The 14,161-nt window shown below is 39.8% G+C and overlaps 1 protein-coding gene across 2 annotated transcripts in view; it reads right to left on the bottom strand.

Moving 5' to 3' along the window:
* arhgap22b (Rho GTPase activating protein 22b) overlaps positions 1-11,824 on the bottom strand; it is a 34,926-nt gene extending 23,102 nt beyond the window's left edge. The window contains exons 1-2 of one of the 2 annotated variants that reach the window (XM_084938177.1): positions 11,608-11,824; positions 1,453-1,652 (exon numbers count right to left, since the gene is read on the bottom strand). In XM_084938177.1, coding sequence (XP_084794303.1) covers positions 1,453-1,652; positions 11,608-11,650 — 243 coding nt within the window. In that variant the 5' untranslated portion in view covers positions 11,651-11,824. Of the gene's footprint in view, positions 1-1,452; positions 1,653-4,801; positions 5,228-11,607 lie in introns of those variants that run through there. The other variant, XM_084938176.1, reaches the window with a different exon arrangement.
* Between the last annotated feature and the right edge of the window lie 2,337 nt (positions 11,825-14,161).

The raw sequence follows: 14,161 nt of genomic DNA, 5'->3' as shown, positions 1-14,161 counted from the left end.
AAATGTTAAAAATCTGAAAATGAAATACTGAGCCACATATAATGTTACCCACATATGTGGGTAACAGACATCTCCAAAAACGTTGGAGCACTTATATATGTGATGTCTTCATAAATCGAGCAGTTATTTGAAATTTACACAGCTACATTCTTGCCTGAAAATATCTTAAAAGTTTATTTTGTGACCCAGAAAGAGTAACATTAAAACTAAGTAGCTGCCGCCATTGTTGGAAACTGGAATTGGCTGGGCCGCGCTATGAATTATGGGATAGGTTGGGCCATGAAGAATACACTCAACCCATCCTTCAAATTCGGAGAAATGAAGGACGCATGTGTTGGCTGCATTTGGAGCAGCCTTCGAATTGGGACAGCCTTCGTCACCTGGCTGTGACGTAATCGGCCTTCAAGTGCGGCCTCTAAAGGATGCAGTCTATGAACTGGAACATACCTAAAGTATCTGAATTTCACGAGTGGGACCACACCTCCAAACATGCTCCTTCCAGATCTTATCTATATATGTTCCCCCACTTCTACAAGCTGTTAATTCTCGTTTACGTGCCCCATCCTCCCTCCCCTTTTCAATTCTTTAACTTCTTCACTTCTATTTAGTACATGGGGATCTGCTAGGCCCAGGTTTGAGGCCTTCCACAAACCGCAGCTCAGTTCACATCCAAGCCATTCACCTTTATCTACTAAAATGCTGTCAAACTTAAAATGAGGATGTGGGCCCAGCTAGTGAATTGTATCTTATCTCATTTTATGAGAGAATTTTCTTACAAAATATCTGAATATCATAACTATGAGTTCTGGCCAAGGCCTGTTTACTTCATAAACCTCTCTATTGCCCCCAAGTAGCCAATAAATGGAATGAATGCATGTTTAAGGTGGGTTTAAGTCCAGTGCTCAACTGTAGAGTGACTTAAAACAAGCAGATTTCTCACAGATGGAAATTAGGATAATTTTTTCTTGAAGTAATGGCTCAACGTGCTGTTTGGCAAAACTGCAATCAGTTCCAATGATACAGAAAAATGTTTGGGAACAAAGTCGTTTACAGAGATGACGTCAGAGGAAAACAGGGCTTGCTCGAGAGTACTTAGGGATCAACAAGAGTTTCTTTAATTAATGGGCAATCTGCTCTGCCACGTGAGCTGCTCGTGCTTTGATTTGAAAGACCTAAATTAGTTTTTTCCCTTCCCTCACTCAGACACTCAGACTGAACATCAGATTTGAAAAGCTTCAGATCAAATCATTTACATGAAGGTTTCTCATGTATTCAGCTGCACATTAAACTCCATATGTTTGAGCTGCATGACTCAGCTGTCCCGTCCTCCAAAAGGAAGCTGCACCTCATTATGTAAATATAATCACGCCGGCCAAAGAGCAGTGCTCCAGCTTTTAATTTCGCCACCCTCTGACTGTTTTCTGTTGTGTGTGAACGTGGCTGAAATATTACCTGCGGTTTGGTTTCTTCCTCGTCTTTGTAGAAGTAGAGCTGGTCCGAGCGCAGCACGAACCAGCGCAGCTGCCAGTTCTTCATGATGCTGCGCTGCTTCTTCAGCCACCCCGCCTTCAGAGCCCCCTCGTGGAGGCTCGGGGAGGCTGGGCGGCACGATCCTCGTGACACCTCGCTCATCACCATGCTCTTTGACCTGGCTGATGACACATACACAACACACAGCATATTTTTTAGGCTTATACACAAGCAGCTGAAAGCAAAGGATATTGTTTGTTTTGATTTATTTACCATCTTATTGTTTGCGTTCTAGTAGGTGTATGCTGTCCCTCTTTTTTTTTTATCCTGAATGCACATAGTGCTCTACCAGGGGCTTTAGTCATGACAGCCTTTTAACCCAGGCTGCTCCACATAAAAGGGAATGGGACTGCAGAGAGGCAGCAGACACAAAAACTAAGGGGAAAAACACACACACACCCACACAGACACACACCATGCATAGCCTCGGGTGACAGGGGTACCCCCCCTTCAATTTCAGAGGTCCTTGGAATAGACTTATTGTGCAGAGGTACAACCCAGCAGAATAGCTGAGGCTTTTGAGCTCAGATAATAGGACCACATGGGACTGACTGGCTGACTGAATGATCCTCAATAAACGTGTGTAACCTGAGCTCAAGTCAAAGATGGGTTTTAAAAGGGAGTGTGTGGCAGCTTTATAGCTACCGAGGTACTCAGATTTTCCTGGTATGACATCAGCGGTTAAATAATGTCATTTTTGTAGTTATTGCACTGACATTTAAATAAAACCTCTGTAGACATAAGTTTTATGTCTACACTGAGATGTGTGTTTTCATCAGACGTTAAAGGATACATTATTTTTACACACAAAAAGGTTTGGCACAGATAAATAAACCTGGGGCAAACTAGTGAAAGGCTATTTGATGATCATGTATTATTTAGAGCAATCAATTCTGCTGACATCCTCCCTGCTGGTGTGTGTTCTTTGCCCACACATACCTCAGACACACACACACACGTATACATGGAATCGATGGCACTGAGGCATGGAAGGGGAAAAAAAATCAATTTTTATTCTTTTTTATTGTCCCACATCTTTACCTTCAGCCTATACATTGAGCTTAACGAACATGGCTCATATCATTTTTATTGCACATCACAGCCTGTTTTGACACCCTGAAAAGCCTGTTGATGCTGACAGACGTGGTGTGGCCCACTATTTTTTTATGCAAACTGGGTCCAGGCTTGCTGTGGAAACCTCTTTAATATATATCAGTAATATATATTCAGTAATATCTTACCTTAAAGTGGTATCTTTTTTCCACTCTGTGTCTAATGCTGTCCTGTCTGCATTCTTTAATAAGAAGGTTTTAGAGAGCACACAAATGCTGCCTAAACTGCAAGAATAATTTGCTAGTGCAGCTGTGACTTTAACTTGGTTGGATTCAGTTTCAAATTTGCTGAATATGGTTTGAAATTTGCTTCAGTGTGTGGCTTTCATTATAATTGTGCCATTTAGCCTTTTTGCCAGTGACCAAGCATTATTCATGTTCCCTGGTTTCAACAAAGAGTGGTGTCATATTACCCCTTTTGTTTAATCCAGCTTTTCATTGTTAGCTTGCTCCTTTATTCTGAATGTTTGTGCAGATAGTTGGAAAACACTGGCGGCAGATACAGAGTACTGCATCGTGGTGCTAGTGTTTGGGCTGCTGCTCGGGGCATGTTTAAAGGTATAATATGTAAGATAATAATATACAGTCTATTAACAGCAACCCACAAGGGAGAGCAGCTCATTACTAGAATGCTTTGGTAGTGGTATACTCCACTATTGTAGAGTAAAGTAAGGTAAGCCTTCTGGTCAGGTGACTGTAATCCCCTATGACTTCAGTTTTTTCCAAAACACTAAAGATTGGCATGAATTCACGTGTTGCTCTAGATGGTTTTCTTTCAAAAGACTCTTGAAGTCATGGAGAGTGCCTCTAATTGGGATTTATTTATATGGTCACATTGACACATGACTCATGAGGAAAGATAACCAGTTTAGGGATGGGGAGTGAATCTGAGGGCTCAGTAGAACCAGAGCCACTAACTAAGTAACATTTTCCCATTTTCCATTTTAATATGAAGTGACGTTTTCCTTTGTTTCATGATTTTATACATGGAACACTCTTTTTCCACATCTCTGTTTAGACAGTTGCTCTTGCAAAAGAAGGAATCAGATGCATTCAGTCTGTCAGTACCGACCCACAACTTACTGTGCAGGATAGAGGCAGCGTTGCTAGTTAAACATAAAAATGAATACCTTTTTTACAAAGAGCCGTCTCCTTTGGCTGCCATTAATAACACGAGCTCATCATATGCAGTGTGGGCAGTGCTACCCATGGACTCATTATCACCTCTTAAGCTACGAAGACAGATTACAAGGGTCTGGTTGGGACTAGCTGCTTGTTATGGGTCAATATTTCTGCAACGTTATGCAAGACAACTTTGACATTTGGTCAGACTCTTTATTTCTCCACATTCTGCTGTTGAGTTCATTTTGAATCATTTTAAAGTAATTAAACATATTTTAAAAAGCTTTAATATCAGCAGACTCCCCTCTCTTTATGTTTTACCTCTCTCCTCTAGATTGGCTTTATTTCTTTTTCACTGCTAACAGTTCCCGTCTCCCCTGGCTCTTTATTTTCACTCCTCTGCCCGACACCCTCCATTTCTCGTACTTTGACTCGCTCTAATTCTTCTCGTCTTTTGAATCAAAGCTCTGTTGCTCTGAGAGCACCCAGCGCACATGCATTTAAAGGACAGTTTTGTTATCAAACTGGCACGGTAACTCATTTTTGAATTACAGCTAAACTTTAATTGGCTGCATATAATCTTTTACATGTAAAATTATTTTCATTTTTCATGAGAAGTCAATTTGAAGCACTGCAAAGCATAGGGTTATCTGTTATTGTTTTGAACAAAAGACTTTTCTGCAGCTGGCTTTTTCTCTAACCAGTTAATATTTAGCAGAAGAAGCATAACTTGAATCTCTCTTATATCATTTTACTTTGTAGATCTCTAGTTTTCTTAGATTTGTTTTTTGAATCCTAAGCTATGCTTTCCTTAGCTGTCTCTATTCTTTGATGTTTTGGTTGTCCAGTGTTGCCTTGACTACACAAATGTGATAGCACAACCCCTGCACAGATCATCTGGATATTTCGACATGGTGAAGTGTCTCATGTGTGCAGCATCAGCGGTGTAAACAGATCAGTCTTACCCTGACTGGGATCATCGCTACAACTAACAAATTGCAGTTGTATTGCAGTTGTATTGCAGTTGTGTCACTCACCTTCCCTGTTCTTTTTAACACCTCTCCTTTTTCGCACCACATCCCGTCCCTCTTGCCTTTCCATCGCTCCTCAACCTGCCACTGCTCCCATAAAAGAGGACCACTGTTCAACACATAAGCTTCCTGGATCATGGACTCGATGGAACATACGCAGGGCGATGATTCACGCCTGACTCACAACTGATTTTTGATTTGTGTGTGTGTGCATGTGTGTGTGTGTGTGCGTATCAAGCACAACTACCCACTGTGCCAATTTGGACCTTCTATTCAGAGTGATTCAGACGTTCCTTGGTTTGGGTGGAGCTGGTCTGTGGTCACTTCTACAACTATCAACTACAATGAAGGAAAAAAGGCCATTTTGCTGTAAAAGTGCACTTTATACACAATCACTGCAATTCAGTGTGGTTATGGAAGCGCTGAGTCAAATTGCAAGGGCTCATCATCATGGATGACTTTGTGCAGTACAATATACCCATTATTGTCCATCATGACTTCTCTGATGATAACTTATGTAACTGAGAGAATGCATCATGTTATTTCACTGTCACGGAATAATTGTATGTATATCAAGGAATACCTGATGGATTGGCTACATATCCAGTTACGATATCATGAAAATTGAAGCTGGTTAAAAGGAAATTGTTAAAAAAAAAAAAAAAGGCCATATACTGTAGATCACTTTAAAAAACATATTTTTTGTGCTATTTACCAATAATTATATTTATCTGTCCAGTACACTACACCCCTGAGTTACAATCAAGAGTCTAAAATGTAGAAAGCTGTTGTATCTTATTAGCTATATGCTTTGTGCTTTTCAAGACTAATTAGTTGTACAAATGTGCCTTTTGACCAAACTTACCATTCAAAGCCCCAGAAACAAGCTGACTAAATGATAGCTAAGTCAGCTAGCTTAAAAATTAAAGCACAGAAAGCTGTGACTGACTACTTCTAGCATGTTCTTAGATTACAGTTGTGTTAGCTTTTAGCTCAGCAGCTACATTAGTTTACCTACTAGCCCAGTGAGTAGCTTCTACGTCAACAAGCCTCTAGCACTAGCAACTAACATTAGCGACTTCAAGTCAAACAAGTACAGGGATGTAAATACATTAGAAGTTTTTTTTTAAGCCAGGATTGTCCACTAGCAGCCATCAGCTACAAACTGATGTGGAACCTTTCCTTTGGTTCATGTCAAATAAAACGAGGTTACTATGATTACTATTAGATATTAGTAATGCTACTACTGAAACTCCTTCCTCTTTCAAAGTGCTTTGGCCCAGTAATGTCATGAGGACTGATACTTACGATACCAACATTCAAAAAAGGAAACAGTACTTGTTTTATTTAGCACCGCAGGCATCCCCAAGGCTGCAGTTAGGGTTGCCAATTGTCCTGTTTTAGCCAGGACATGCAGTATAATGAGCAAAACTGGTGCATCCCTTATATTAACTAAAATGTCCCGTTTATTGATTGTTACCTGCAACGTCACTTTCTGACCAAAAGTTGGCACTCTTACAAATACCAAATCTGATTTGACCGCAATTATATCAGATGAGTGCTTGTGTCCAGTGACAACTGATGTGAGGAGTAATATGTGAGTCATAAAAATACGGTGCCATTTGGTCTGCTTAATAAACTAAGTAAACCTGTATTTACAGTATTTTGTTTGATCATTTTTCTTTTTTGCCCATGTGATTTCTGTCATTTATTGTTTTAGATGAGGTATTGATTATGAACATACAGTGCATATTTACACTATGCCCAGCTAGCTGTGCACTGTGTTTCTGGCACACCAGAGTGTCTCTTATGTGATAGTTAGGAAGTTTGCAACCCTAGCTGCAACTCTTCTGTGAATTTTAGTCTATCCTTACATGCTAAGGAATCATGTAAGGAAGTACTTTGCATTGTTGTCCTGAAATACACGTTACTACTTATTATTATTTATGTATTGAGACATTTAGCACTGCCGTTGTAAATCAGTTATTTTCTACATGCTAAAATGTTTACAAAGGACTGATATTTGTACTGACTATTAAATTTCTGGTATCATGACATTCCTACTTTGGCCAGTAATTTACATAATGTTCACTGCTTCACAGTGGCATGTTAACAGTGGATTTTTATAACTTCACCAGTATTGATGAAATTTTTAGGACTACTGCTCATTGTTAAAATGTTTTATTCACCATTGTATTATGTGGAAGATAAAGCCGCAGTATAAACATGGCAGATAAGTGCATATGTTTGCTAATTTGTGTGAACTGAGCCTTAAAGAAGGCTTTACAGGACAGAGGACTCCACAAAGCAAAACCATGTGAGGATGTAGCTTCATTCAGTTTGCTCGTGTATAAACATGAGAACGGTGATGCTGATTGTTCAGCCACAGAAATAGACAAACTCACAGAGACTGAAATTCATGCAGCCCTCAAAATAGCAGCGATGGAGTGCCCTGTCCTGGACTCAGCAGTGGCACATATGGAACTAATGCCACCATGTGAACAAATGGTTGTCAACAAACGTAAAACAAAGCACAAGTGGTCTGACACATGAAGACACATGATGCCTCGCACACATGCCTGAACGCGCACACTGCCTGTGATGTCACTTTATACAGTTTGGAGCTGTATATTTATCACCAGTGGGAAATTGATATAAGGCTGTTATGCACATCAGAGAGGAGTGGATCCATTAGCATGGCCAGGCGAGTGCTCCAGAGTAGCTTGGTAGCACTACACTGATGGCTAAATCACATGCACGCAAGAACAAACATTGGCATGTTGGAAGAATCCAATTTCATTAATCTGGTTTTTGTCCAGTGATTTATGGCTTGCGAAAAAAACAGCACAGGGAGTTACAGGTGCATCAATACGTTAGCCTATCACTGCTGATTAATGCGTTAGCTGTTATGTGTGTGTGTGTGTGTGGTAGCATTTCTTGGGTGGGGGCTGCAAATAATATACAGCCTGTTATGTTAAAACTGCAGTGGGGTGGACGTGATCTGCACTGGTGGGTGCGCGTTATCGTCTCTACATGTACGTTATGTGTGTGAATTTTTCCTCCACAGTCTTGCTCACAGCATGTAGTTGTGGGGGTGTTCGTTCATGTTTCTTTGACAGGCGTTATGTCAGGGTGTTGCTACATTGGAGCACTTTGATCACAAAACCAAGGTAACACAGATCAAAAAGACGCAGCTGATATGTGGGCAATTAAATCTGCTACTATTTCTGTTGCCAACCATTGTAACCACAACCCTGTTACAGTTTTAATGTGTTAGTGGCTGACACAGTTATTGCTAAAAGCCAACAGTTAGATAGAAGCTAAAAGGTAAATAATATCAAGTCTGTAGTTTAGACATGATGGAAATTTACCTTTATTTGCTTCCTTGATAGAAAGATAAATCTGATACGGTTTGTCTGTTTGCTAAATAAGAAGCAGAAGCATCTGAAGAGCAGTGTGTAACAGCCAGACTGAACATTGTGTTACGTCTTCAATATCTGCAAAAACACAAGGCCCTCTAGGATCTGGGTGACATGCTGTCATTTACCCTCCAATTTGTTACAAGGGCAACTACCTCCATTAGCTCTAAAACCAAAATGGACACTGTACCAGGGACATTGTCAAGACTTCTTGTACACAGCATATGGTTGTTCACGTCAAGTAGAAACCTCTCTAAGGTTAGAAAATGAAGCCAATGTGGAAATGGCAATTTCCTCAAATGGGTAGTTGAGGTTGGCTCCAAAAGTGGAGTCAGTCCCAATAGACTCCCATGTAAATATGTCCAGCAACAGAACTAGACATGTTCTGTAGACTGACACACCAAAACATACGGAGAGATTTTGCAGGTCTTTCCTCCCCACTGCTGTCAGACTCCACAATAAAGACTTGAACTGATCAAACACACACATCCACACATGTGCAATAACACTAAGTGCAATAATCTTTTCTGTCATCGTTGTATTTTTACTCAGTTGTATATAGCATTTGTATTCTATTTTTATCTTATTGTATATTTATTTTATTTTATTCTACTGTATATAGTATTGTATTTTATTCTATTCTGTACAGTTGTGTACTGTATTTATTCTTATTGTATCCTAATTTTTGCCTCATAACTTTTGCACTGTCCACTTCCTGCTGTGACAAAACAAATTTCCCACGTGTGGGACTAATAAAGGTTATCTTATCTTATCTTATCTTATCTTATCTTATCTTATCTTATCTTATCTTATATTTGGTCTTTATAGAGTGGACTGGAGAGATTCCAGCTGGATTTAAGCTTGTGCCACCAACTCTTGTTTTTTTGGGGTCATTAAAGATGTAAATTGTAAAATCGTTCCATCGTGGAGAAAGGTCACTGGAGGCCTTCCGATCACAACTTTATCCTGTGAAATTAATATTTATACTTTGATACTAAATATTTCTTTTCACATGTATAACTCATATTCTTATAACTGTTTTATTTTTGATTCAGTCTAGCTGCAGACTTTTGGTCAGACGGAAATGACATTTCAATTGTGTATGCCACATTCCACATATTTTAGAACTGACAATAAAGTTGACTTTGACTTTTCCTTTCTTTGTGTCCATTGTGCAAGAGAAAAGGTTATTTTTTTAATATAATGCAATTAGTTTATGTTATATTAAGACTTAAAGTTGACACGATAAGGACAGTTTGTTTGCAATTCATCTTATTCAGTTAAAATAAGTAAGAAGTTAAAACAGTGCTGTAATGAAACGAGCGTACGGTAATCCCCATCTCTAACCTGCCGTCCAAAAAACAAAACAGTGCCAACTGAAATGTTCAGAAAAACAGAAATCACAAAGCAACGGGTGACTTCACAGCCATCTTTTACATACAGGCTACACTGTAAAAAAAAATTGCAATATAAAAGTATTTTACTGTGTATTTTACAGTTTTGTACTGTTTTTCTAGAATATCATTAAATTCACATAAATAGACTGTGATTTTACATTTCAAATGTAAATTAACGTAAAATCACTGTAAATGTAATAAAACATAATTTTCTTGTTTTTTAAATGTATTTGTCTGTACATATGCATATTTAGATATTAATAATATTATCATTGTTATTTAGGGCGATTGTGGCTCAAGAGTTGGCAGTTTGCCTTGTAATCAGAAGGTTGCCGGTTAGAGCCCTGGCTCGGACTCTCTCGGTCGTTGTGTCCTTGGGCACTTCACCTACCACCTACTGGTGATGGCCAGAGGGGCCGATGGTGCGCTATGGCAGCCTCGCCTCTGTCAGTCTGTCCCAGGGCAGCTCTGGCTACGACTGTAGCTGCCTCCACCACTGTGTTAATGTGAGAGTGAATGAATAGTGGAATTGTAAAGTGCTTTGAGGGTCTCGAAAAGCGCTATATAAATGCAATCCATTATTATTTAAACCAACTGTTAACTGTATATTTCTGTACTTTTAAGTATTAGTATTCATATTGCCGCATTCATTGACCTTGTTTATAGGTAATTTCATTGTTTAATCACGTTAAAATGTTTCTAATTTAATGTTTAAAAGCACTTGAAAAAGGCAAAATCCCATGGAAAATTAGGGCAACAAACTGTATTGTCATTACTGAAAATAACCATATTTTTATGAGAAAGTTATTTTCTGTTATTTTATGGTATTATTTTGGCGCCCCAGCTGCTGGAATATTACTGTTTTTTTAGGATTTTTTTTTTTTACGCTGTATGGTTTTCATAGCTTGACCTTCTGCCGTCATGAATTCAGGAGCCAGGAATGATCAATACATGCTTGACACATCGTTAATTTATATTATGAGTGTCTTCTTTGACTTACCAGTACAAGCAGCCTAATCATCCACAGCGTCGCCACCACGCTGGTTGGTGCCCCGTCCCTTCTCGACCTACTGTGACCTTAGCTCAACTTGTGATATGCGTCTGTGCGATACTCCATGCAACAAATGTGATGCTGTCAGCAGTGAAGCAGTAATTTACAGACGGTATGCAGAGAATGTTTCCCACGCGGGGCTCACACAGTCGCTATAATCTCTTTCATTTTCACTGTCTCAGATGTGCAGCGAGGATGTGAGGTAGTGTCAGCTCCTTAGATTATACGAAATATTCTTCCCTAGACTACCTTCCTTGATTCATAAAAATGCATTTTTGACCTTTATGCTAGGAAACGAGGGATTTTGTCTATAAAACCCCTTGTTTAGGTCAGACTACAGATTTAACTGACTTTGCAACCAGTTCTGTGCCACTCCAGAGGATTTAAACATCGCTCTGCCATTCCTGGGAACTATTCATGTCATCTTATCAGATCCAGTTAGATAATTGTAGTTTTCTATTGGTGCCAAAAAAGAAATGGGAGACAGACGCACACTCTCACACACATATTAATGTATCCATCCACAAAGACACACACATGCCACATGGCTGCAGCTTCAGCGGCAGCTGACGGCAGCCTGATAGTGCCTAGCGCTGCAGTGATGAAACTAGAGATGCTACTCACGCCTCCTAATAGAATTCACACCGACGGCATCAACCAGCTGTAGTAAAATGCTAATGTACGCGAGAGGTTCCCTGTGTGGGCAGATCGCCTGTTTCATTCAGAAATGTGAGCCAAACAGATGGAGGGGAGAAAAAGTGCTTCTCCATGGGTATTAGAAAACCATAAGTATAGGAGCAATTGTTTGTTATAGTAAAAGTGCGATGCAGTGTCATAAGGAGTTAGTGCATCTACTAATCCATCATCTAAAACTCTCACCACAGTCCCTGTGAGATGTGACGTGATGTATCTCCGTCCATGTGAAGGCAGAGAGAGTGAACCTACCTCTCCTGGTCTGTCTGATCTTTGGGCTCAGCATGGCTGTCATCGCTCGTCCGCACGCTCTCCTGTCGGCATGTTCCTGTACATCCACGCACCCCACCCCTGCGTTTCCCTCTGCCTCTCTCCTCTCCTTCTCCCACTGACCTTCTGCAGTGCAGCCGGCAGCTAGGGGGTTGGGTGAACACGGGGAGGGGAGGAGAATGGAAAGAGAAGAGGGGTGGTGAAGGGAAGGAGGGGGAGGAACTACCCCTGTTTTTTTGCCATGCCTGCGCTCACGCCCAGTGTCCTCCACCCCTTCCTTTTACATTATTCATAGTGGTACATCCGCCTGTGGTACATGAGGAGGATCTCCTCCAAAAAATGGGTCTGACTGGCTATTAGATGGCTGATTTTAAGTGCTCTTATTTTCCACTGTGATTACTTTTTTTACGTCAAGATCTGTCTGTTTGTAAAAGGGAGGAAGAGGAGGAGTGCTCATCTGGCAGGTGTCTCCTCCTTCTGCCACTAATTAAGCAGCAGAGCTCTGCAGCTCGTCTCCACCTCCCACCCTTAATTACTCATTTCCCCTCACCCATCTCCTGCTTTCTCTCTCACTCATCTCTCCTCCTTGCTGTACCAATATTTGATCTGCTCACTTCCTTCCCTTCCTCTCTCACCCCAGTTCCTGTTTTTAAATTCCTCTATAGCCTATGATCTGGCAATCCATTTTTATCTTTGCCAGCATTGGCTTTCTAAGAATGATACAGCCTCCGGTTCAAAATCGGGTGTAAGAAATTCCCAGTTCATGCACTAGGCTGTAATTGCACCTTCCAGGCATACCAGTGACACTACTCAGAAAGACCAGGGGAAATAAAAAAATACAGATCCCCTTCTAAAAGACAACGTCCTGTCTCCTTGAGCTGCGACAGCCTGTAATTGACTCAGGAAAGTGAGTAGGAGTGTGGCCCTTGGGAAGGAAAATTCAAAGCTGTTTTTGTTCATTTTAGTACTTCTGGCTTTCATCAGTAAAATTTTTGTCTATTTTGTAAACTTGTATAGGCTTTTATGGAATCTGAGGCTATTTCAACCATTTTAGTACTTGTTACAGGTGTTCTTTTTTCAGGTTAGCAGAAAGGATACTTCATTAACTCAGCAAGCTGCTGTAGTTCACATCTTCAACATCCATGTTTTTGTCATGGAGGTTTCGCTTAAGGGAAGAAGCTAAAACATAATTGCCAGGTTAGATTGAATCAATTACATTAGTAAAAATTCACATTATAGGAAGATTCTGATAGTATCCATGCCTGAATCACCTATAGGGAAGCACTTATAGTGAAATTTTGGGCTTTTAAAATAATGCAAATACTATGTATCAGTGAGTCAGCACTAATTATGAAATGAAGGATATGCAAACAAGCAAACAAACACTGCAGGTAAATTAGTGTTTACTGTTGAACTTTAATCATAATAAAAAAAAGGAATCATTAAAGCAGCAGTGTGTCTTTAATTCACTATTTTCCACTCCAATCTTTGGGGATTTGGGGTTCGTACCTGAGACATCTTACTCAGGACTACACATTGTAGAGTATAACCACAGTTAAAAGGAAAAGAAATTGAGGTTTTAGGCAAGAGTTAGTTTGTAGTTTTCTTTTTTATCTTTTTTTGGTAGTGTGTAGCATGCATATTTTTTAAACTGGGGAATAAAAATAATGGTAAATGGCCTGTATTTGTATAGCGCTTTACTAGTCCCTAAGGATCCCAAAGCGCTTTACACATCCAGTCATCCACCCATTCACACACACATTCACACACTGGTGATGGCAAGCTACATTGTAGCCACAGCCACCCTGGGGCGCACTGACAGAGCCTACTGACCACCACCAGTAGGCAACGGGTGAAGTGTCTTGACCAAGGACACAACGACCGAGACTGCCAAGCCGGGGCTCGAACCGGCAACCCAAAAAACGAATCACTTACAACAATGAAATAAATGTACTTCCATTTGTTTTGGTTGATACATTTGTTATAGCATTTTTGTATAAAAGCTGAATTTAATTGCAATGGACAAAATAAACAAAACAAATAGTCCTAAAACATTAAGCTAGTAAGCTAAAAGCTAGTTAGCTAAAAGCTAATTAGCCTAGCGAAACGCTAATTAGCCTAATGTATGTGTCCTTTATACTGTTTATGAACTGAACATGCCTCTTTAGTTTTTTCAGTAAAATTCAATGCCACTGTAATGTTTACTATCTGTTAAAGGAAAGCTTATTTGTTGTTTTTTTCCTTCAGATTTAATTTTGGTTAAAATATGACTTTACTGATGGACACTGGTTATTGAACAAGACTTTTTTTAAGTCTCTACATTTGTCCAGTATTTACATATATCATTTCGTGTTTATTGCTGATAATAAATTCATAATATCTAAACATATTTCACTGACAAATTTAGGACAAAATGTATCAAAATTGACTAAATGGACCAAATACCTTGACTGCATTTGGTTTAACAGGCATATTCTGTGTTAGAGGGCTGTTTGTCCCTGTCTGATGTCTGAAATATCCCGCTCTCAGTCATCTC

Source organism: Perissodus microlepis, chromosome 8 (genome assembly GCF_051167445.1).
Source record: "Perissodus microlepis isolate ML-2025 ecotype Zambia chromosome 8, ASM5116744v1, whole genome shotgun sequence".
NCBI classification, from domain to species: domain Eukaryota; kingdom Metazoa; phylum Chordata; class Actinopteri; order Cichliformes; family Cichlidae; genus Perissodus; species Perissodus microlepis.
Note: the sequence above shows the minus strand (reverse complement) of the source record. Positions and strands in the feature narration are given on the sequence as shown.